Source organism: Chlorocebus sabaeus, chromosome 8, assembly GCF_047675955.1.
Source record: "Chlorocebus sabaeus isolate Y175 chromosome 8, mChlSab1.0.hap1, whole genome shotgun sequence".
Taxonomy (NCBI): domain Eukaryota; kingdom Metazoa; phylum Chordata; class Mammalia; order Primates; family Cercopithecidae; genus Chlorocebus; species Chlorocebus sabaeus.
Genome location: NC_132911.1, coordinates 74,187,343 through 74,211,103, shown reverse-complemented (window position 1 = coordinate 74,211,103; position 23,761 = coordinate 74,187,343). Strand labels below are relative to the sequence as shown.

The 23,761-nt window shown below is 47.9% G+C and overlaps 1 protein-coding gene across 1 annotated transcript; it reads left to right on the top strand.

Annotated features, from left to right (window-relative positions):
- The first annotated feature begins 1,344 nt into the window (after positions 1-1,344).
- PRDM14 (PR/SET domain 14) lies at positions 1,345-22,443 on the top strand. Its single transcript, XM_008000831.3, has 8 exons — positions 1,345-1,429; positions 2,694-3,417; positions 4,081-4,134; positions 4,226-4,383; positions 6,105-6,375; positions 13,702-13,904; positions 17,489-17,590; positions 21,773-22,443. Exons 2-8 carry the CDS (start codon positions 2,718-2,720, stop codon positions 21,998-22,000), a joined length of 1,716 nt encoding a protein of 571 aa, XP_007999022.2. The 5' UTR covers positions 1,345-1,429; positions 2,694-2,717; the 3' UTR covers positions 22,001-22,443.
- Positions 22,444-23,761: the final 1,318 nt, after the last annotated feature.

The following is a 23,761-nucleotide window of genomic DNA, read 5'->3' as shown; positions in this document are numbered from 1 at the left end:
CCGCGGGCAGCGTAGAACCACGCGAAGGCGTCGGGGCGGGCGGGCGCGGGGACCAGGGCGACCCGGTGCAGAGAAGGGGCCGAGCGGGCGGCGGGGCGCGCGGGGAGACAAGGCTGAGTGCACGCCGCCCGCGCCCTCGAAGGCGCGAGTCCGGCTCCTTCCTCCGTTCTTGGAGCCCCGCCGCGCCCTAGCGAAGGCTACAGGGTCAGGTTCCCCGCCCCGAGAAGCCCTGAAGCCCGGTGGCGGGCGCTCTGAAGATCCGGGACCCCGGCCTCCCTTCCCCGCCAGCTTTAGGGACTCTGGCGGCGTCTCTTAGCTGGGTGGACGTTCCTCCTTTCCCTCTCTCCTCCAAGCCGCTGCCAGGCCGGGGGTGAGGCTGCACCTCAGTCTTCAGCCCCCAGGGCCGCGCCCGGGGCGGGTCGCTCCCCATTCAGCTAAGAGGAAGCAGCGGCCGGGGGGAGGCGAGGAACCTGGCCCGGCTCACCCGGCAAGACTGCGTTTCCCCCACCCTCGGCGCTTCCTTCTGTGAATGTGAATGGAACTAAGCGCTCCTTTCTCTCCCTCAATGGCCGGCGAGGGGAATTCAAATGCGGTCTTTGGGCGCTCGGTATGGGTCTGGACTTTGGTTTTCAGAGCCTGCGCGTCCAAGGTCGCGAGCCTTCCCCGAAGGAAGTGACAGCTGCGACGGCGCAGGAGGCCCATCCTCGGTCGTTTAAAGCCACTTAAGGAATAAAAGCCCCCGAGAGAGCAAAACGACCACCCGAAACCTCGAAAGCGTTGGGGGTGCCGGGCCCAACGCCCCCACGTGTCACTGCCGGGGACTCGCGAGGCGCCGCTTCCCAGCGCTCGAGGCGCGCCCGCCTCATCCCCAGGTGTCGGGAACAGACGCCCACCAGGTGCACCAGCAGGTCACACGCCGCCTTCGGGCTGGCTGTGCTCTTCCGAACTGGGAGCGGAGAGTAAGGGGCTCGACCCGGGGAGGCCAGTCAGGCCTTCTGGGCTCCGGTTCAGGGTGTGTGCGCGCGCGGGGGACCTTATATGGGGGCCCTGGGTAGCGGCTTTTTGCTCCCCGACTCCGCACGCCTGGAGCGGCAATAGTGCCTGCCCTAGAAGGCCAGCGGAGAGTGCTCTCCACTAGGGTCCCGGGGAGGGTTTGGAGAACTGATGAGTTAAGTGCGCGACCCCAGGGGACAGAGGGCGAGTCGAGAGTCGGCCAATGGCAGTAGTGGGCGGGGAGAAGACGACGCGGGGATCTGCGTGGGCCGGGTCACTTCCCTACCCTCGCCCTCTTGATGCCCCGCGGCCCCGCCCGCCCTCTTAATCCTGGCTCAGCCCTCAGGGCCCGCCCGAAGTCTACCGAGCCCGAGTGGCCCCGCAGCGCCCTGGAGGCGCCTGCTCGGCGGTGGCGCTCTCGGAGGTGGTGTCGCAGGTAGGCGCGGGGCAGGGCGTGCCCGGGGCCCTGAGCGGTGGTCTTCCAGGGCCGCTGGGGAGGGCCGCAGCACTCGCTGGCGCAGTTCGTTTTGGCTGGTCGTTCTGTCCTCTCGGGGGCTTTGAATACCAAGTTGCAGATCCCCGAAGTCGGAGGAGGCCAGGAGAGGGGCGCCTTTGGAGGATCGGGAGGAGACGCGCAGCTGCCTGTGTCGTGGCTGCCCTCTTCTCCTGACCCCGTGTTCTTTAATTTCTGAGTCATGACCCTGCTTGGTTTTCTTATTGGGCTCATTGATCTCAAGACCCACCGGCCCTAAAGGGGCTTCATTCTTCGGCCTCGGTGAACTTGCTGCCTGTCTATTAAAACGCCATCCTTTCCCGGCGGCGCGGGGACTGGAGGACTGGCAGTCGCCGGGGCTCTCCGCTTCCACCTGGCTAGGGCTAGTCCACGCGGCTCCCGAGGGACGACCCCAGGCCCCAGTAGTCCTGGTGGAATGACTGGAGTTTCCTAGGGACCCGGGGAATGTGGCAGACGCTGCCCACAAGGGAAAAAGGGGTTCAGGCGGTGCATCCTAGGGCAGCCAAAAGTGGCGCGCCCCTCCCCTGCGGGCATCAGGACCGCCAGGACCCGCGGGGTCAGACCGCTGGGCCGGAGCAGGTCGCGGTGTCCCTGGATCTGCCCGGGGGCTCAGGGAGCGCGTCTCCATCTGCGCGGTGCGACCCAGGGTCCTCGGCTCTTCCCTCCCAGCTGAGGGCCCAGGAGCGCCTGGAGCTGTCGCTTGTTCCAGTGCCCTCCGACCGCCTGCGCTCGGCTCCCGGCCCAGCCCCGAGTTTGGGAGGGCCCCGCGGCTCCCTCAGACCCTACCAAAGAGTTTTGTAGGACCGAGGAGAAGGAAGAAGAGGGAACTTCAACGGGTTTTGCAGGAACCGGGTTGGGGGCGGAAAGCGGAGAGCGAGTGTGGGAAAGCTACCGGGCTTGAGGAAGGGGTGCTTGGAGAGGGAGGGCGAAGGCAACACTAACCCGGAATTTAGAGTCGGACGAGATCCCGGCAGATTTCCGTTTGGGGCTTTTTTGTGTTTGCTTCTATTGCTGTTTTTCGTTTTGTCTTAATTGTGGGAGAGGGCTGGCGGGATCGCACTGGGGGCGTTTATACTGTTCCCTTGGATCTGGGGCTGGCTCGGGTGGAGGAGGCTGGCGGGGAGGCGCGGGTCGGACCCCGGGCAGCTCCCCCGCGGTGTCCTCAGCGGCACCCGCTTTTCCGCAGAGCCGCCGAGTGTGCGGGCCCGGGATGGCTCTACCCCGGCCAGGTGAGACCGCGACTCAGGACAAGGTCTGCTACCCACCGGAGAGCAGCCCGCAGAACCTGGCCACGTACTACACGCCTTTCCCGGCCTATGGACACTACAGAAATAGCCTGGCCACCGTGGAGGAAGACTTCCAACCTTTCCGGCAGCTGGAGGCCGCCGCGTCTGCTGTCCCCGCCATGCCCCCCTTCGCCTTCCGGATGGCTCCTCCCTTGCTGAGCCCGGGTCTGGGCCTACAGAGGGAGTCTCTTTACGATCTACCCTGGTACAGCAAGCTGCCACCGTGGTACCCAATTCCCCACGTCCCCAGGGAAGTGCCGCCCTTCCTGAGCAGCAGCCACGAGTACACGGCTGCCAGCAGTGAAGATCTGGGCCACCAAATCGTTGGTGGCGACAGCGAGAGTGGCCCGTGTTATGGACCTGACACTTTAATTCCACCGCCCCCTGTGGATACTTCTCTGTTACCTGAGGGGCTTAGGACCTCCCATTTATTACCTTGCTCACCCAGCAAGCAGTCAGAGAATGGTCCCAAACACTCCAACCAAGAAAGGAAGTCCCCTGCTCGGTTCCAGTTCACGGAGCAGGATCTGCACTTCGTTCTGTACGGGGTCACTCCCAGCCTGGATCACCCAGCCAGCCTGCACCACGCGATTTCAGGCCTCCTGGTCCCCACAGACAGCTCTGGTAAAGGGAGTTCACACCATTTGGGAGTCGAATTGGATGGGAATGCAGGCAGGATGGGGAAGAGGCGCTTCCAGGTGGAGCTGAGGCTGTAGAGGGCGGAAAGGGGGAGGTATTTCCATGAGAGCCAGGGCCGTCTAGGCTCACTTCTGAGGCCCTGCTTGCTTAACTGCATGACCAAGGTTGGTTTTAGTGAGAGCTAAGGACCAAGAGAGAAATGGTTCCTGCAGTGAACTCCCAGGTAGGTTCAGATTCTATGCTAACATGCAATGACAGCCTTCAGCAGTTCACACCTAAGGGTCCTAGCTCAGCTAGCTACCCTGACCTTGACTTCCAACCTTTGGACTTCCAACCAGTCTTCCTTGACTAATCAAGCATTACCTATGATCCTTAAATTCTCTGAATTTGCCTAATGCGGTTAATTACATAACCTTCCATGAGGCTGTTCTGAGTCTCAAATGAGAAATTGTATATGGAATTGTATACAGCGAAATCGTGTATGAACAGACCATGTAAAATGAGCAGGGAAAAATAGAAACAACAAATAAACATCAAACTGGGATGATGGTTACTTCTAGGGAGTTAAGGAGGGAAACACCTTATAAAAGCACTTTATAATACATTTTTAATGAAAAATTGTTTTTGTTTTAACCTGCCTTTCGCTAGGGTCTGATTCTCTTCCTCAAACTCTGGATAAAGACTCCCTTCAACTTCCAGAAGGTAGGCAGGACTCCTTGCATGGATTTCTTTCCCTGAACTAATGCCGAGTCAACTCTCCTCATTCTCTTTTCCTGCCTCTGCTTTCCCCTAGGTCTATGCCTCATGCAGACCGTGTTTGGTGAAGTCCCACATTTTGGTGTGTTCTGCAGTAGTTTTATTGCCAAAGGAGTCAGGTTTGGGCCCTTTCAAGGTAAAGTGGTCAACGCCAGTGAAGTGAAGACCTATGGAGACAATTCTGTGATGTGGGAGGTAAATCTGTTTCTGGTGGGTCTGCTGCTGAAAATGGTGCGGGAGACTAGTGGGGGGAAATCTTGGCCTTTGCCCTTCTGGGAGAGTCCTGGTCAGAGAGAGAGGACATCCAGGGCAGATATCTGTGGTTTGTGTTGCCTGTAAAAGGAAGGAATGGCCAGCGTTTGCTCCATGAGGATAGCTCCTCTGCATGAATTCTGTGTTTTGTGGGTGCCTTACGTCATTTTAGTCTGGAAGATTAACTATGGAATATACATTTAAAGAATCAATGCGTTGTATTTTATATATAGACAAAACCAAATGCTTTAGATATTATAGAGTGCTGAAAGTATGCTAAAGAGAATAAAAACAAGTTTTAAAATTCAATATTATTCACCTATAAAATTAGTCAAGGATTTAAAAAAAACAACAGATACTCTTCAAGATCTAGTGATGATATATTAGGGATATGCTAGTGGACTGCATTTTATTATCTGCAGGAGAAAACCATTTGGCAGAATGTATCAGATACCTTAAAATTTTCAAAGTCCCTTGACCCTGAATTTCTACCTCTAGGAATATAATACAGGAAAATAATCTGAAATTGAGACTATGTGGAATATGTTAATCCCAGGGTTGTTCATAATAACAAAATGTTGGAGACAGTGAAATTACCAGCAGCAGAGAAAGAAATAATTTTTCGTGTTTTTTTTTCTTCTTCTTCTTGAGACGGAGTCTTTGTCTGTTACCCAGGCTGGAATGCAGTGGTGTGATCTCAGCTCACTGCGACCTCTACCTCCTGGATTCAAGCGATTCTCCTGCCTCAGCCTCCCGAGTAGCTGGGATTACAGGCATGCGCCACTATGCCCAGCTAATTTTTGTATTTTTAGTAGAGACGGCGTTTCACCATGTTGGCCAGGCTGGTCTCAAACTCCTGACCTCATGATCCGCCTGCTTTGGCCTCCCAAAGTGCTGGGGTTACAGGCATGAGCCACCAAACTTGGCCTTGAAAGAAATAATTCATAGCTCCATTAATATGTGTGAAAACTAAGTGGGAGTAAAATATAAAACTATTCAGTTGTGTTTAAGTGGTAGAATTAAATATGACGTTTTTGTTTCACTTACCTCTGTTTATGAAATTAACATGCTTACTATAGGAATTTGGGAATCGAAAAAGTGATAAAAGTAAGAATCTTTTAGAATATGTTACATTAGGTAGGCTCGGTGGCTTACACCTATAATTCCAGCACTTTAGGAGGCCAAGGTGGGAGGATCACTTGAACCCAGGAGTTTGAGGCCAGCCTGGGAAACAGTGAGGCCCTGTCCCTACAAAAAATTTTTTAAAAATTTGCCAGGTGTGATGGTGCATGCCTTTAGTTCCAGCTACTCAGGGGGCTAAGGTGGGAGATCTTTTGAGCCCAGGAATTCGAGGCTACTGTGAGCTGTGATTGAGCCACTGCACTCCAGTCTGGGCGACAGAGTAAGACTCTGTCTCTAAAAACAACAACAACAACAAAAATAACCCAATATGTGACATTACCTAGAGATATGTCCTTAAACTAACAAATCTACGTTGGCATAAGTAGATTTATAAACCACTTGTAATTACATAGAAATCGGAATGATAGAAGTTTATTTGGTGGACTCAAGTGTGATATTTAGGTTATAAGTATTAAAAAATTATTTTGTAGATTAGACCAAAAAAGAAGTACAATACAAACTTCATGTCTTATTTCATTTAGATCTTTGAAGATGGTCATTTAAGCCACTTTATAGATGGAAAAGGAGGTACGGGGAATTGGATGTCCTATGTCAACTGTGCCCGCTTCCCCAAGGAGCAGAACCTAGTTGCCGTGCAGTGTCAAGGGCATATATTTTATGAGAGCTGCAAAGAGATCCATCAGAACCAAGAGCTCCTTGTGTGGTATGGAGACTGCTATGAGAAATTTCTGGACATTCCTGTGAGCCTTCAGGTCACAGAGCAGGGGAAGCAGCCATCTGGGCCCTCTGAAGGTGAGTGCACACCCTTACCTCGCCCAGTGAGGGCATTCCAGTAGAAGGACTGGGCTCTTTTCCACAAACCCTCCATGCGCAGCTCCTGCCTCCTAAAGGCTAATGCAGAGGACTAACCGAGAGTGTCTCTAACCAGGAGAGCATTACCCAGGTGAAGGAAAGCATCCTCAATTGCCCACAGCTGCGGAAGCTACTCCTACTTATAAAGATACTTGTTGTTCTTCCCGACCTTCCACCCCAAGAGTAAAAGAAAATGTACTAAATGGACGTAACTTCTACCATGGGGGAGCCAGTTTCTGATTCATCTCTGCCCAGGCTAATGTAGCTGAAGTCAATTCACCAGAGCAGTGTTTTTCAAATGGTGGGTTGCAGAGTTGCATGTCTTAGTGGGGTGGGAAATCAATTTAGCGGTTGAGACCCACATTTAAAAAACAAAAAAAAAGAATAAGTGTAGAGTGGAATAGAAAATATTGATGGGAATCACTTAAGAGTAAGGATTGTTTTATGAAATTTCGATTTCACATGGGCATATGTGTGTATGCTGGGTGTCGAGTATAAAATACATTGCCTACAATGGGTCTCAGGCAAGTTTGAGAAATATTGAGCTGGACTCTCACTCTCAAACTTTAATGTGGGAATGAATACCCGGGGATCTTCATGATGCTGGTTCCCATTCAGGGTAGTGGCCCAGGATTTGGTTTTTTTATCAACTTCCAGGGTGTGCTGCTGGTCCTGGTCCCTGAACCACACTCCAGCAGCAAGGGGCTAGGGAACCACCAGCCCACTCCAGGGGTGAGACTTTGGAATTTGCATGTTAAATAAGCTCTCCAAGTGATTTCTAGATACACTAAAGTTTAGGAACTACTAATCTAGTAGGAGGTATATTATCTTCTATATACATTTATATACAAGATAAATGTATATTGCTGTAAATAAGAGAGAAGGCAGGCTGGATGTGGTGGCTCACGCCTGTAATCTCAGCACTTTTGGAGGCCGAAGTGGGCGGATCACTTGAGGTCAGGACTTCAAGACCAGCCTGGCCAACATGGTAAAACCTCATCTCAGGCCGGGCACAGTGGCTCACGCCTGTAATCCCAGCACTTTGGGAGGCTGAGGCGGGCAGATCACAAGGTCAGGAGATCCGAGACCATCCTGGCTAACACGGTGAATGAAACCCGTCCCTATTAAAAATACAAAAAATTAACCAGGCGTGGTGGCATGCACCTATAGTCCCAGTTACTTGGGAGGCTGAGGCAGGAGAATCACTTGAACCTGGAAGGCAGAGGTTGCAGTGTGCCAAGATCGCACCAGTGTACTCCAGCCTGGGCAACAGAGCAAGACTCTGTCTCAAACAAAAAACAAAAAACCTCTTCTCTACTAAAAATACAAAAACTAGCCAGGCATGGTGGCAGGCACCTGTAGTCCCAGCTGCTGGGGAGGCTGAGCCAGGAGAATCATTTGAACCCAGGAGACAGAGGTTGTGGTGAGCCAAGATCATGCCACTGCACTCCAGCCTGGGCAACAGAGCAAGACTCTGTCTCAAAAAAAAAAAAAAAGAGAGAGAGAGAGAGAGAGAGAAGGCAAATTATTATGATATAATAAATGTGTAAGAAACAGGTTTTTTTTTTTTAAAAATGGGCCAGGCGTAGTGGCGCATGCCTGTAATCCCAGCACTTTAGGAGGCCGAGGCAGGTGAATCACCTGAGGTTGAGAGTTCAAGACTAGTCTGGCCAACATGGCGAAACCCTGTCTATACTAAAAGTACAAAAATTAGCCAGGCATGGTGGTGGGCGCCTGTAATCCCAGTTACGGAGGGAGGCTGAGGCAGGCGAATTGCTTGAACCTGGGAGGCAGAGGTTGCAGTGAGCTGAGATTGGACTATTGCACTCCAACCTGGGCAAGAAGAGCGAAATTCCGTCTCAAAAAAAGAAAAAAAAGAGTGAATTGCATCTGCATGCCTGTTTTCCTGCTAGACTGAGATGCTTCAGGGCAGGAAATAACCCTAAACACCTTAGTATCTCCTGCTTCTGGATCCCAGTGCGTACTGAGTGAGAGGAAGACATTAGAACTAAGTTGGAAAAAGCTGCTTAGGAATGAGATGAAATAAGGCACGTGTAAGGCAGAGGGAGAGGGGGAAGGCAATCAGACTCAGGGAATAGTGAAGCAGAAGGCAAGGAAGTGTCCACCAGAAATCAGGGGATAAATAAAGAGCCGTCATTATTTATCTAATGATAAATAATGGTCCCAATGATGAGGGGCTGTCAGAATTGTTTTGGTGAACTATCTTCCTACTCCCCCAGGTATCTTATCTCCATGCTGGGTTCTCCCCGCCACTGAACCATCATAAGCCCTCATTCTGTTGCTTGTTCTGATCAACTCTGATATCTGCATACAGGTTGAGTATCCTTTTTCTGAAATGCTTGGGACCAGAAGTGTTTTGGTGGGTGGTGTGGATGTGGGAATGTAGGTAAAGATAGGAATGGAGGCAAAAATGGTTGGGACTCTCTATGATTTATGGAGCTCTAAGTTGTCTCGTACTTAGCACCAAACCAAGACCTGTTGGTCACTTCCGGAAATGTACCAACTCCTTTTGAAATAAAAGTCAACAGGCTGGGCATGGTGGCTCACGCCTGTAACCCCAACACTTTGGGAGGCCAAGGTGAGTGGGTCACCTGAGGTCAGGACCAGTCTGGCCAACATGGTGAAACCCCATCTCTACTAAAAATACAAAAAATTAGCTGGGTGTGGTGCCGCATGCCTGTAATCCCAGCTACTCGGGAGGCTGAAACAGGAGAATCACTTGAACCTAGGAGGCAGAGGTTGCAGTGAGCTGAGATCACACCACTGCACTCCAGCCTGGGCAACAAAGTGAGACCCCATCTCAAAAAAAAGAAAGAAAAGTGAGCAATGGATTTGAAAAAAGTACCTGCTTAATAACTGAAAAGATGGTTATCATCATTCTTTTGAGAAATCATTATTATTTTTTGAGATAGGGTCTCACTCTGTCACCCAGGCTGGACAGAGCGAGACTCCGTCTCAAAATAAAGAAAGAAATAAATAAAGCAAAATATTGTGTAAAATTGCCTTCAGGTGGGCCAGGCGCGGTGGTTCATGCCTGTAATCCCAGCGCTTTGGGAAGTCGAGGCAGGCAGATCACCTGAGGTCATGAGTTTGAGACCAGCATGACCAACATTGTGAAACCCTGTCTCTACTAAAAATACAAAAAATTTAGCTGGGTGTGCTGGCGGATGCCTGTAATCTCAGCTACTCAGGAGCATGAGGCAGGATAATCGCTTGAAACTGGGGGGCGGAGGATGCAGACAAAGCAAGACTCCATCTCAAAAAAAAAAAAAAAAAAAAAATTACCTTCAGGCTATGTGTATAAAGTATGTATAAAACAAAACATAAATAGACTTTATATTTAGACTTTGGTTCCATCCCCAAGATACCTCCTTATGTATATGAAATATTCCAAAGTTCGAAAAAATCCTGAAATCCAAAACACTTCTGGTCACAAGCATTTCAGAAAAAGGATACTCAACCTGCATGCTATTAACTGGAATAGTATGCAGATATCAGAGGCAATCAGAGCAAGCAACAGAATGAGGGCTTATGATGGTTGAGTGTGGGGGAAACCCAGCATGTAGAGAAGATACTTGTGTTACAGTTCTGAACCAAGTGATACCTGATGCTTACGGCATTGTTTTGAGGACATATAGTTTGGACAATTGAGGGAAACTTGTAAACGACTTAATTTGTTGGGAATAATTATAAATGAATGCTAATTTGTTAATCTATTAATATGAATGGTTTGGATGTGATAAAAAGGAAAGAAAAATCAAAATTCCATTGCATTCTCAAATGAGTTTTTTTCCCCAAAGGCTTTTTGGCCAGGATTGGTGATAGGTGGCAGCCTTCCCCTTTAAGGTCTTGAGTGGTGAGGGAAGGGTCTAGACTGTATGTGGGCGGGTTATTTGAATATGTAAGCATTCCCCTCTCGTGAGGGAGAGGGAATTTCTGTGTGTGTTTTAGGGTGTGGAGTGTGAAGACATAGGGGTAGGGAGGATAGGGAACAAGATAAAATTAGGAAAGATAGGGAACAAGATGAAATTAGGTTTCATTTCTGCTTAAGTGGTTGTTCTTAAGCGAACTCAGTACTGAAACTATTCTAAATTTTGGTGTGCTTTATTGCTTATGTTTGTAAAATTGCTGACTCTCTCTTCCCTTCCCACCCCAGGAAGCAGGAAGGACAGGTATTTCTGACCAATAAAAATTCTACCTCTGTGCCAAAAAAGTGTCCCAGCACAGGGATTCTGAGAGTATTAGCACCTCAATGAAAGTGATAGACAGAGCAGGGCAATGGATCTGCTTGGGGTTGGCAGTTGCCTTCCTGGTTATTTACTTAATGAATAGTTTATTTCCTTAGCCACCTGTTAAATATGCCTGGGATGTAGTTGTCAACTAACAAAGTCCCTGATGGACAGCTTCCCTGCTGTCCTGATTCTGAGAAGATTTCTATCTGCAGACTCTTGCATATAGACTCACTCTTGGCTGCTCTTCCTCCCTGGGGTCAAACAATGAAGTCTCAGTGGTGCATTCATAGTCAAAGCCACTTTATCCTCTGGAATCCAGAGTGTCCTCTGCAGGGATGCTTTTGTAGGTGGCCCCTGTTCTCTCGCCTTCCCCCAACACATAGACACCCCTGGATGTGGGACCTGCTTTGCTAGAGTCTAGCTACACCCTCTCTAACTTCTCTCCTCCTCCCTCCTCCATTGATAAAAACAGATTTACCTCTCTCAGTCTTACCTGCCATTCAGTGATAGTATCACTCACATTGGTAAGACTCAATAAGTATTAGAATTAAATTAGTCATCACAGTAGCCCTGTACATTAGGGAAGTCAAGATGCTTTCACCCTTACTCTATACACAAAGATTCTAGCTGTGGAATCTGCCACAAGTTTTGAGTAATGAAGTATAAACTAAGAAGGTCCCTCGAACTTCGTAGAATGGAACAGCACTGTGAAGCCTGGGAAGTCAGCTGCGGGTGTCCTGGTGACTGCCTGAGCTTGTAACTCAGGCTAATCTTAAAGGCACAAAGAGAAATAGGTTGGCCTCAGTGTATTAACCTTGTAACAAATGCTAGGCAGGAATGTGTTCAAGAGCTGCAGGGTTGCACTGCTCTTAAATGGAGCTAGTGGAAGAAGGGTCTCTTCAATAGTACATTTCAAGGAACAAAAGGGAAAGAGAGCCTATAGGTTAAGATGTTTAAGAGACATAGCAACCATATACAACATGCAGACTTTGTTTGAATCCTAATTTGAATGGACTGACCAGAAAGTAATTAAACAAATATATATGTGTGTATATAAGTACATATATGTTTCTATAAAAGAATAAGAGTTAATTGTTTAGGTATGACAGTGTAGCAATGATACATTATGTTTATGCCCTTTTTTTTTTTTTTTTTTTTTTTTTTTTGAGACAATATGTTGCTCTGTTGCCCAGGCTGGAGTGTAGTGGCTCAATCACTGCTCATTGCAGCCTCAACTAACTTCCCCAGGCTCAAGCAATCCTCCTGCCTCAGCCTCCTGGCAACTGGGACTAAAGGCGTGTGCTATCATGCCCAGATAATTTTTATTATTTTTTTATAAAGATGGGATCTTACTATGTTGCCCAGGCTGGTCTCAAACTCCTGAGCTCAAGCGATCTGCCCACTTCAGCTTCCCAAAGTGTTGGGATTACAGGCGTGAGCCACTGCACCTGGCACAATTATGCTTCTTTTTTTTTTTTTTTTTTTTTGAGATGGAGTTTTGCTCTTGTTACCCAGGCTGGAGGGCAGTGGTACAGTCTCGGCTCACTGCAACCTATGCCTCCCAGGTTCAAGTGATTCTCCTGCCTCAGTCTCCCAAGTAGCTGGGATTACAGGCATGCACCACCACGCCTGGCTAATTTTGTATTTTTTAAAATACAAAAAAGGCTGGTTTTGAACCGTTGACCTCAGCCTCCCAAAGTGTTGGGATTACAGGTGTGAACCACTGTGCCCGGCCGCAATTATGCTTTTTAAAAAAAGTCATCTTCTAAAGATTACAGTTAGATATTTTTGAGTCAAAGGATGAATTAGTATTAAAATAATCTACTATGGGGAGTGGTGATATAAATGAAAGCAAAATTAGTTATGAGTTGGTCAAAGCTTGGTGTTTGGCACTTGAGGGTTTATTACACCATTATATTCATTTTGGTATACGTTTACATTTTTCTGGAATAAAAAGGTTTTTAAAAATTATCTTGCTGGCTGGACGCGGTGACTCACGCCTGTAATCCCAGCCCTTTGGGAGGCCGAGGCGGGTGGATCACAAGGTCAAGAGATGGAGACCATCCTGGCCAACATGGTGAAATCCCACCTCTACTAAAAATACAAAAATTAGCCGAGTGTGGTGGCACGCCCCTGTAGTCCCAGCTACTCGGGAGGCTGAGGCAGGAGAATCACTTGTAGAGGTTGCAGTGAGCCAAGATCGCACCACTGCACTCCAGCCTGGGCAACAGAGCAAGACTGTCTCAAAAAAAAAAAATAGGCCAGGCACGGTGGCTCAAGCCTGTAATCCCAGCACTTTGGGAGGCCGAGACGGGCGGATCACGAGGTCAGGAGATCGAGACCATCCTGGCTAACATGGTGAAACCCTGTTTCTACTAAAAAAAAAAATACAAAAAACTAGCCAGGCGAGGTGGTGGGCGCCTGTAGTCCCAGCTACTCGGGAGGCTGAGGCAGGAGAATGGCATGAACCCAGGAGGCGGAACTTGCAGTGAGCTGAGATCCGGCCACTGCACTCCAGCCTGGGCAACAGAGCGAGACTCCACCTCAAAAGAAAAAAAAAAAAAAAAAAAAGATTATCTTGGCCAGGCACAGTGGCTCACGCATGTAATCCTAGCACTCTGGGAGGCCAAGGGAGGAGGATCACCTGAGGTCAGGAGTTTGAGACCAGCCTTGCCAACATAGTGAAACTCTGTTTCTACTAAAAATACAGAAATTAGCCAGGCGTGGTGGCAGGCACCTGTGATCCAGCTACTTGGGAGGCTGAGGCAGGAGAATCGCTTGAACCTAGGAGGCAGAGGTTTCAGTGAGCCAAGATCGTGCACTGCACTACAGACTGGGCAACAGAGCAAGAGTCTGTCTCAAAAAAAAAAAAGAAAATTCCTCTTTAAGTAGCCAAAAGAACTATTGGCTAAAAATAAACAAACAAACAAACAAACAAATAAATAAAATATCCTCTTGAAGGAACTAGGGAGGAAAGTAACTGAAGAGACATTGTGTTTGCTATGTTTGACAGAGTCTGCAGAAGGCTACAGATGTGAAAGATGTGGGAAGGTATTTACCTACAAATATTACAGAGATAAGCACCTCAAGTACACCCCCTGTGTGGACAAGGGCGATAGGAAATTTCCCTGTTCTCTTTGCAAACGGTCCTTTGAGAAGCGGGACAGGCTTCGGATCCACATTCTTCATGTTCATGAGAAGCACCGGCCTCATAAGGTGAGTATTAGGAGGACACATGGCCCTCCATCATGTTCTCTCTCCCTTCCCAAGCTCCTGAACACGGGGAGTTGCCTTGTAGGTGCTAGCTGCATGGCTGTGGTGCCTGACGGACACCCTCTCTGAAGGGAGAGGATAGTATTACCCAACAGGCATGCGTGAATAGGCACAGCGATACACACGTGTTAGGATGCATGTACCAGCAGAGGGAGGAACATGGAGGAAGGAGTGTCCACGGCCACCTGGACACGTGGATTATGAAAGATGCACAGAAGTGACCTTGAGCCAAGTATAGGAGGACAAATGGGGTATCTGATTTATACTGGTGGCAGGGTTAGTTGGGCAGGGAAAAAGGGTCGAGCCATTCCAGGCAAGAAAGAATCTGGCATGTGCTCCTGGGGAAATGCACCTTGTTCCATATCTGTGCAAGTGTGTTGACGGGTATAGGTGAGGAGGAAGTGAAGGCATGGTGCTTCCAAAGAGCGGAAGGCCTCTACCGCAGGCCAAGGATTTTGTAAGACAGAAAAGCAGTAATGACATTAGGGAGCCATTCCAGATACCTGGATGCTCTGCTAGTCTTGGTGCAAAAAAGTACAAATATACCCTTAGGCTTAATTAAAAGGAGGACGAGGCTTGGGCACAGATGTATTCCTTTTGTTTTTGAGACAGAGTCTCCTCTGTCGCCCAGGCTGGAGTGCAGTGGCGTGATCTTGGCTCACTGCAAGCTCCGCCTCCCGGGTTCACACCATTCTCCTGCCTCAGTCTCCCTAGTAGCTGGGACCACAGGCGCCCGCCACCACGCCCGGCTAATTTTTTGTATTTTTTTTTTAGTGGAGACGGGGTTTCACCATGTTAACCAGGATGGTCTCCATCTCCTGATCTCGTGATCCTCCTGCCTCAGCCTCCCAAAGTGCTGGAATTACAGGTGTGAGCCATGGCACCCAGCCAGGCACAGGACACAGATGTATTCCTGCTTAACTGTTGGCCTTGTCAGAACTACCTCAGGCAGCTACGATCTTGAGCCTATTTTTCTGTTTTGAAAATTGAGAGTAATCATCATAAAATTGTCCTTATTTCTTCCTTCCTTCCTAAGCTTCTGGAAAAGTCATGTTCAATTATTATATTATTTGTATATATAGCATATATAGTGTATATATACTATATATTTATTATACTATAAAATGTATGAATACATTTACAATTATCATGTATTTGTGGAATTCTAAAAGGATTTTAAAATATCAGGATGGTGAAGGTATTTCTCGCTTATTAGACTGGCAAAAGTGAAAACTATCCAGTATTCTGATAGTGAAAAGTTTGAGACTGCATGTTCATCAACACAAAACTGATTATATAAATGATGGCTTACTGGCCAGGCGCAGCGGCTCACGTCTGTAATCTCAGCACTTTGGGAGGCCAAGTTGGGCAGATCGCCCGAGGTCAGGAGTTCGAGACCAGCCTGGCCAACATGGTGAAACCCCGTCTCTACTAAAAATATAAAAACATTAGCCGGGTGTGGTGGTGAGCACCTGTAGCCCCAGCTACTCTAGAGGCTGAGGCAGGAGAATTGCTTGAACCCTAGAGGCAGAGGTTGCAGTGAGCGGAGACTGTCGTTGCACTCCAGTCTGGGTGGCAAGAGCGAGACTCCGTCTCAAAAAAAAAAAAATTTGTCTTATCAAGCAAAAACCAGATTACAGAAGATGTATAGAATGCTTGCTCTCTTTGAAACTGGAGGACTGTCGACCAGGAGGTCAGTAGATGACAGGACTGATGAGGAAGCTGGTGATAGTGAGATGATAGCTTACTCTCCAACAGACGAGGTGCTCTTACAGTACAGTGGAGAACAATTTTTTTTTTTTTTTGAGACAGAATCTCGCTCTGTTGCCCAGGCTGGAGTACAATGGCACGATCTCAGTTCACTGCAACGTCCACCTCCTAGGTTCAAACAATCCCCCCACCTCAGCCTCCCAAGTAGCTGAGCTGAGGCTATAAGTACGTGCCACCATGCTCAGCTAATTTTTTGTATTTTTTGTAGAGATGGGCATGTGGTGCGCACCTGTGGTCCCAGCCCCTCGAGAGGCTGAGACGCCAGAATTGCTTAAACCTAGGAGGCGGAGGTTGCGGTGGGCTGAGATCGTGCTATGGCACTCCAGCCTGGGCAACAGAGTGAGGCTCTGCCTCAAAAATATAAATAAATAAATAAATAAATAAAAAGATCTGCCCTCTCCTCTGCGCGTAAGCATGCCTGGAAAGAGGATGTGAAAGCTCGGAAACCTTTCTCAGAGGAAAATAGTTTTTTCTCTTTAGTAAACATAATTTCCTTAAAAGTGATGTCAAAACCAAAGGCCTTCTGCTTTATCCCTGGCAACCCCTCCGGTGCTTGCACCTCTCTAGTAGTTTACTTCACCTGGTGTGAAATTCCTGAGACAGTTTCGAGAGGAGTTGCCAAGGTCAAGACTTTGGAGAAACAACATTAATTATTCACAGCGTGTGTACAAAATATTAACCTCTTCATAAAAGTTCAACATGTCTCAGATCATCTGCTACTGTGCCTTGCCATGGTGGCTTACATGTTCATTGCCACCCCTCCTTGACTTCTAGCTCTTGGTTTCTAGCAGTGTGGAGCACATAGTAGGTACTCTGTAAATCATAAATAATTGTTGAGTTAATTGTACAGTGCTTGTAGTTTACTCATAGCGCTGTGAAGAAGGCAGAGCAGGTATTTTGCCCATGAGCAAGATCGGAAAACTAAGATTCCAAATTTAACTGATGTGCTGTAGTCACGCAGCTACCTGTTGAGAGAGCAGGACTAATTCAGGCCTCTGCCATACACCACAAACTTGTTCAGTTCCCACATTCCACATCTGAAGCAAGAGCTCTCTCAGGTCGGGTGCCGTGGCTCACAGCTATAATCCTAGCACTTTGGGAGGCCAAGGCAGGAGGATCTGTTAGAGTTCAAGACAAGGCTGGGCAACATAGTGAGACTTCATCTCTGCAAAAAAAATGTTTTAAGTTAGCTGGGCCGGGCGCGGTGGCTCACGCCTGTAATCCTAGCTAGCACTTTGGGAGGCCGAGGCGGGTGGATCACGAGGTCAAGAGATGGAGACCATCCCGGCTAACACCGTGAAAACCCATCTCTACTAAAAATACAAAAAATTAGCCGGATGTGGTGGCACACGCCTGTAGTCCCAGCTACTCAGGAGGCTGAGGTAGGAGAGCTGCTTGAACCCAAGAGGCGGAGGTTGCAGTGAGCCGAGATCGCGCCACTGCACTCCAGCCTGGATAACAGAGGGAGACTCCATCTCAAAAAAAAAAAGTTAACTGGCTTAGTGGCGCGCACCTGTAGTCCCAGTTACTCAGGAGGCTGAGGTGGGAGGATTGCTTGAGCCTGGGAGTTCCAGGCTGCAGCGAGCCATGATTGTGCCACTGCAATCCAGCCTGGGTAACAAATTGTGATCCTGTCTCAAAAAAAAAAAATTTTTCTTTGAAAAGGAGTTCTTCTCTAACCCCAGGTAAATGCAAGATTGAAATGGACTTGTTAGAGGAAGGTGTGATTTCAACTATATTTTTCTTTTTCACTTCAGTGTTCTACATGTGGGAAATGTTTCTCTCAGTCTTCCAGCCTTAACAAACACATGCGAGTCCACTCTGGAGACAGACCATACCAGTGTGTGTATTGTACTAAGGTAAATGGAACCTCTTACTAAGGGATGTGTCCTGAGCTCTGCTTGGGTGTCTATGTATAAGAACTTGAGGCCGGGCGCGGTGGCTCAAGCCTGTAATCCCAGCACTTTGGGAGGCCGAGACGGGCGGATCACGAGGTCAGGAGATCGAAACCATCCTTGCTAATCCGGTGAAACCCCGTCTCTACTAAAAAAATACAAAAAAAAAAAAAAAAAAAACTAGCCGGGCGAGGTGGCGGGCGCCTGTAGTCCCAGCTGCTCAGGAGGCTGAGGCAGGAGAATGGCGTGAACCCGGGAGGCGGAGCTTGCCGTGAGCTGAGATCCGGCCACTGCACTCCAGCCTGGGCGACAGAGCAAGACTCCGTCTCAAAAAAAAAAAAAAAAAAGAACTTGAAACAAAGCCTGGCTTAATGAGTTCTTGGTAAATGTTAGTCAAGTATCAGCACAGTCCTCATTTCCACCCCTAAATATGCTCGACTTTGCTAAAGATGGTCAAATATAACCAACCTCCTATTGCCAAGCTGGCATTTAGGGTACATGTAGTAAAATACATTCCAAATTTATGGAGACCTGATGACCTATTACATAGTATTTAAAAGCACTAGCCAGGTGTGGTGGCTCACGCCTATAATCAAATTTTCTGTGCATTGGTGGCTCATGCCTGTAGTCCCAGCTACTTGGGAGGCTGAGGCTGGAGAATTGCTTGAGCCCAGGAAGTGGAGGTTGCAGTGAGCCGAGATTGCACCACTGCACACTCCAGCCTGGGTGATAGAGTGAGACACTCTCTCTCCAAAAAAAAAGGAGGGCGGTGGTGGCTTAAGTCTGTAATCCTAGCACTTTGGGAGGCCAAGGCGGGCAGGTGGCTTGAGATAGGGAGTTCGAGACCATTCTGGCCAACATGGCAAAACCCCATCTCTACTAAAAATACAAAAATTAGCTGGGCATGGTGGCACATGCCTGTAATCCCAGCTACTTGGGAGGCTGAGGCAGGAGAATCACTTGAACCTGAAGGTGGAGGTTGCAGTGAGCCAAGATCGTGCTACTGCACTCCAGCCTTAGTGACAGAGTGAAACACCATCTGAAACAAACAAACAAACAAACAAACAAAAACCTCACTATTTCGTAGTACTTAAGAGCACAAACTTGGCCAAGTTTCAAGTCCTGCCTCTGGTGTTTACCTAGCTGTGCCACCCTGAGCAAATCCATGAACTCCTATTAGTTTCCACATTGATAAACTGGGGAGATTAGTCTTTACAAAGTTGTTGGATAACATCAGTAAAATATATAAAACTCTTGTAACAGTGCCTGGCACAACATAAAAGTAGTACTGGAATGTTAACTGATATTATTACTACTTTAATCTGTGAAGGATGCTACTGATGTAATTTTCTATAGGAGCATTGCAGAATATTATTACACGGAATACAGAGTTGTAAAAACAGATGAGTCATGTGGTTAGACGTTGCTATAATAGAAATAATAGGTTGACCACGCTTTAGACATATTACACCAAAATAGCTCTGTGCTGTCCAATGTGCAGTTAGCAGTTAATCATATGTGGCTATTTCAATTAGTAAAGACGAAGTAAAGTTGAAAAATTCAGTTCCTAGGTTGCATTAGCCACATTTTAAGTGCTCAGTGGCTCCATGTGGCTAGTGATTCCCAAGCTGGACAGCGTGGATTCAGAATATTCTCATTATTGCAGAAAGTCCTGTTGCAAAGCACTGGTATAGATTATGTTTCTGTCACTGAGTCATTTACACTTTTTACAATAAAGCTGTAAAAGAAGTAGAGGCTGTCCTACAGCTACTTCTAAGCCTCTCAAAATGAATAAAAACATTGAGTCTACCAGATTAGGGCAACTAATACCTCCAAAGTGTGTGTCAATAGAATGAAAATAATTGGCATAGAAAAACACCGCTGAGCCGAGCACGGTGGCTCACACCTTTAATCCCAGCAATCTGGGAGGCCAAGGTGGATGGATCACCCTGAGGTCAGGAGTTTGAAACCAGCCTGGCCAACATGGAAAAACACCATCTCTACTAAAAATACAAAAATTAGCTGGGCATGGTGGTGCACCTGTAATTCCAGCTACTTGGGAGGCTGAGGCACTAGAATCGCTTGAACCTGGGAGGTGGAGGTTGCAGTGAGCCGAGATCGAGCCACTGCACTCCAGCATGGGTGATGGAGTGAGATTCTGTCTCAAAGCAAACAGACAAACAAATAAAAAAAACCTACAAACCATCTCAAAAAGTTTAAATTGAGAAGAAGAAGAAGAAAACCAGTAAGGCACTGACTTATGCAAAGACACTGGCCGATATTAGCTTCTGGTCGATATTAGCTTCTCCTTCTGTAATGAGGTTTGTCTTGAAGTATGATCCTAGGACCCACATCAGAATTGCTTGTTTAAATGCAGGCTCCTGGGTCTCATGTCAGATTTTTTGGGTCACACTCTCTTAGGTAGGGTTGGCAATCTGCTTTTTTTTTTTTTTTTTTTTTGAGACCGAGTCTCGCTCTGCCACCCAGGCTGGAGTGCAGTGGCCGGATCTCAGCTCACTGCAAGCTCCGCCTCCCGGGTTCACGCCATTCTTCTGCCTCAGCCTTCCGAGTAGCTGGGACTACAGGCGCCCGCCACCTCGCCCGGCTAGTTTTTTCATATTTTTTAGTAGAGACGGGGTTTCACCGTGTCAGCCAGGATGGTCTCGATCTCCTGACCTCGTGATCCGCCCATCTCGGCCTCCCAAAGTGCTGGGATTACAGGCTTGAGCCACCGCGCCCGGCCTTTTTTTTTTTTTTTTTTTTTTTTTTGAGATGGAGTCTCACTCTGTCGCCCAGGCTGGAGTGCAGTGACCGGATCTCAGCTTATTGCAAGCTCCGCCTCCCGGGTTTACACCATTCTCCTGCCTCAGCCTCCTGAGTAACTGGGACTACAGGCGCCCGCTACCTCGCCCGGCTAGTTTTTTGTATTTTTTAGTAGAGACGGGGTTTCACCGTGTTAGCCGGGATGGTCTCGATCTCCTGACCTCGTGATCCGCCCGTCTCGGCCTCCCAAAGTGCTGGAATTACAGGCTTGAGCCACCGCACCCGGTCTTTTTTTTTTTTTTTTTTTTTGAAAAGAGGGTCTTGCTTTGTTACTCAGGCTGGAGTGCGGTGGTGCCATCGTAACTCACTGTAGCCTCGACCTTCTGGGCTCAAGTTATCCTCCCACCTCAGCTTTCCAAATGGCTGGGACCACAGGTGCATGCCACCATGCCTAGGTAATTTTTTTACTTTTTTTTTTGAGACGGAGTCTCGCTCTGTCCCCCATCTAGGCTGGAGTGCAGTGGCGCAATCTCGGCTCACTGCAAGCTCCACCTCCTGGGTTCATGCCATTCTCCTGCCTCAGCCTCCTGAGTAGCTGGGACTACAGGCGCCCGCCACCGCGCCCAGCTAATTTTCTGTATTTTTAGTAGAGATGGGGTTTCACCGTGGTCTCGATCTCCTGACCTTGTAATCAGCCCACCTCGGCCTCCCAAAGTGCTGGGATTACAGGCGTGAGCCACCGCTCCCAGCTAATTTTTTTACTTTTTGTAGAGGTGAGGTCTTGCTATGTTGCCCAGGCTGGCAATCTGCTTTTTTATATATATATACAGAGTCTCACTCTGTTACCCATGCTGGAGTACAGTGGCTCAATAACGGCTCACTGCAACCTCCGCCTCCTGGGTTCAAGAAATTCTCCCATCTCAGCCTCCCAAGTAGCTGGGATTACAAGTGCATGCTACTATGCTCGACTAATTTTTGTATTTTTAGTAGAGATGGGGTTTTGCCATGTTGGCCAGGCTGGTCTCGAACTCCTGGCCTCAGGTGATCCACCCACCTCGGCCTCCCAAAGTTCTGGGATTACAAGCATGAACCACTGCACCCAGCCAGCAATCTGCTTTTTTAAAAACTGGACCTCCAGATAATCTATCCACTGAAGAACCACTGTTCTAACATCCAGTGCTTCTCAAAACCAGCCAGAAGGACCCGTCAGTGGAGTCCTTTCTGATTAAGGCTACTGCTGATGACCAGGAGTGCTCTATGGCCTTAAAACCCAAGGCTTGTCCCTAAGGATGAGCAACAATGAAATTAACGCCTTAGTTTAATTGGTTGTCCAGCTCATGGAAGTTGACTTTTTCTTGTACTCTGTGTTTCTGTTCTCTGCAGAGGTTCACTGCCTCCAGCATACTCCGCACACACATCAGGCAGCACTCCGGGGAGAAGCCCTTCAAATGCAAGTACTGTGGTAAATCTTTTGCATCCCATGCTGCCCATGACAGCCATGTCCGGCGTTCACACAAGGAGGATGAGGGCTGCTCATGCAGCATCTGTGGGAAAATCTTCTCAGATCAAGAAACATTCTACTCCCACATGAAGTTTCATGAAGACTACTAGCCCTGCCAACCACAATGACTCATGCCTGTAATCCCAGCACTTTGGGAGGCCGAGGCGGGTGGATCACTCAAGTCCAGGAGTTCGAGACCAGCCTGGGCAACATGGTGAAACCCCATCTCTACCAAAAAAATACAAAAATCAGCCAGGGGTGGTGGCACATGCCTGTGGTCCCAGCTACTCAGGAGGTTGAGGTGGGAGACGGAGGTTGCTGTGAGCTGAGATCGCCCCACTGCTTTTCAGCCTAGGTGACAGAACCAGACCCTGACTCAAAAAACAAACAAACAAACAAAAGAGCCCAAAAACGACTAGCCCTCAGAGTGTGGAGACAATGTAAAAACAAGGGATTCAGATTCTGTTTCCTTTTATGGGTTATAGAAGTCCCTGCAGCTCCCAGGTGGCTCACGCCTATAATCCCAGCACTTTGGGAGGCCCAGATGGGCAGATGAGCTGAGGTCAGCAGTTCAAGACCAGCCTGGCCAACATGGTGAAAACCCCGTCTCTACTAAAAATACACAAATTAGCCTGGTGTGGTGGCACATGCCTGTAATACCAGCTACTTGGGAGGGGAATTGCTTGAACCCAGAGGCGGAGGTTGCAGTGAGCCAAGAAAAAGGTAGATTTTTCTCTACTCTTTGCCTTGGGCCTCCAGTTATACTATGTGATCATCATGTGTTATATTTCTTTATAGAAAAGATTCTTTTATATATATAAAGAGACAGAGAGGCAGGTCCCAACATGTTACCCAGGCTGGTCTCAGACTCCTGGGCTCAACTGATCCTCTCGCTTCGGCCTCCCAAAGTGCTGGGATTATAGGTGTGAGGCACTGCATCAGGCCTAGAACAAATTCTCTAAAAATTCACTTATCATACTGTGCACTTGGCAGAAACAAAAACCCCACTAAATAAATAAATAAATAAATAAATAAATAAATAAATAAATATTAATTTAAAGCCAGGTGTGGTGGCAAACACTTGTAGTCCCAGTTGCTTGGATCCCTTGAGCTCAGGAGTTTGAGGCTGTAGTGCTCTATGATCACACTTGTGAATAGCCAGTGCACTCTAGCCTGGAAACAGCAAGATTCCCACCTCTAAAATATACATAAATAAATTAAATACAAATAAAAATTTGGCTGGGCACAGTGGCTCATGGCTGTAATCCCAGCACTTTGGGAGGCTAAAGTGGGCAGATTGGTTCAGCCTGGGAGTTCCAGATGAGCTTGGGCAACATGGTGAAACCTTGTCTCTTCCGAAAAAAAAAACCAACAAAAAAGACTAGCCAGGTATGGTGGCACATGCCTGTAGTCCCAGTTACTCAGGACACTGAGGTGGAAGGATCAGTTGAGCCTGGGAGGTCGAGGCTGCAGTGAGCCATGATGGTGTACAACCTGGGTGATAGAACGAGACCCTATCTCAAATAAATAAATACAAATAAATAAGAACTCATTCGAGTCAGAGCTTCATTAGTATTGTAACTATCTTCAGTCATGAATTAATATTCCCTCTTTATTTTGATTAATTTTAAACACTTTGTTCCCACCCCTCCCCCACTACGTGACAAATGCCAGCTAATGTGTTTAGCTCCAAAGTTACTTGGAGGGCACAGAAGTTATTTGTCCCACCATCTGTGATGTTAAGTAATTGGGGAAGAACTATGATAAGCAAATGAAGAAAGGCTAAAAAAAACATACCGATATTGCTCTAGGTTTAAACCTGATTTCATTACTGATGAATAGACAGTATGAAATAGACAGGATATTTTGGG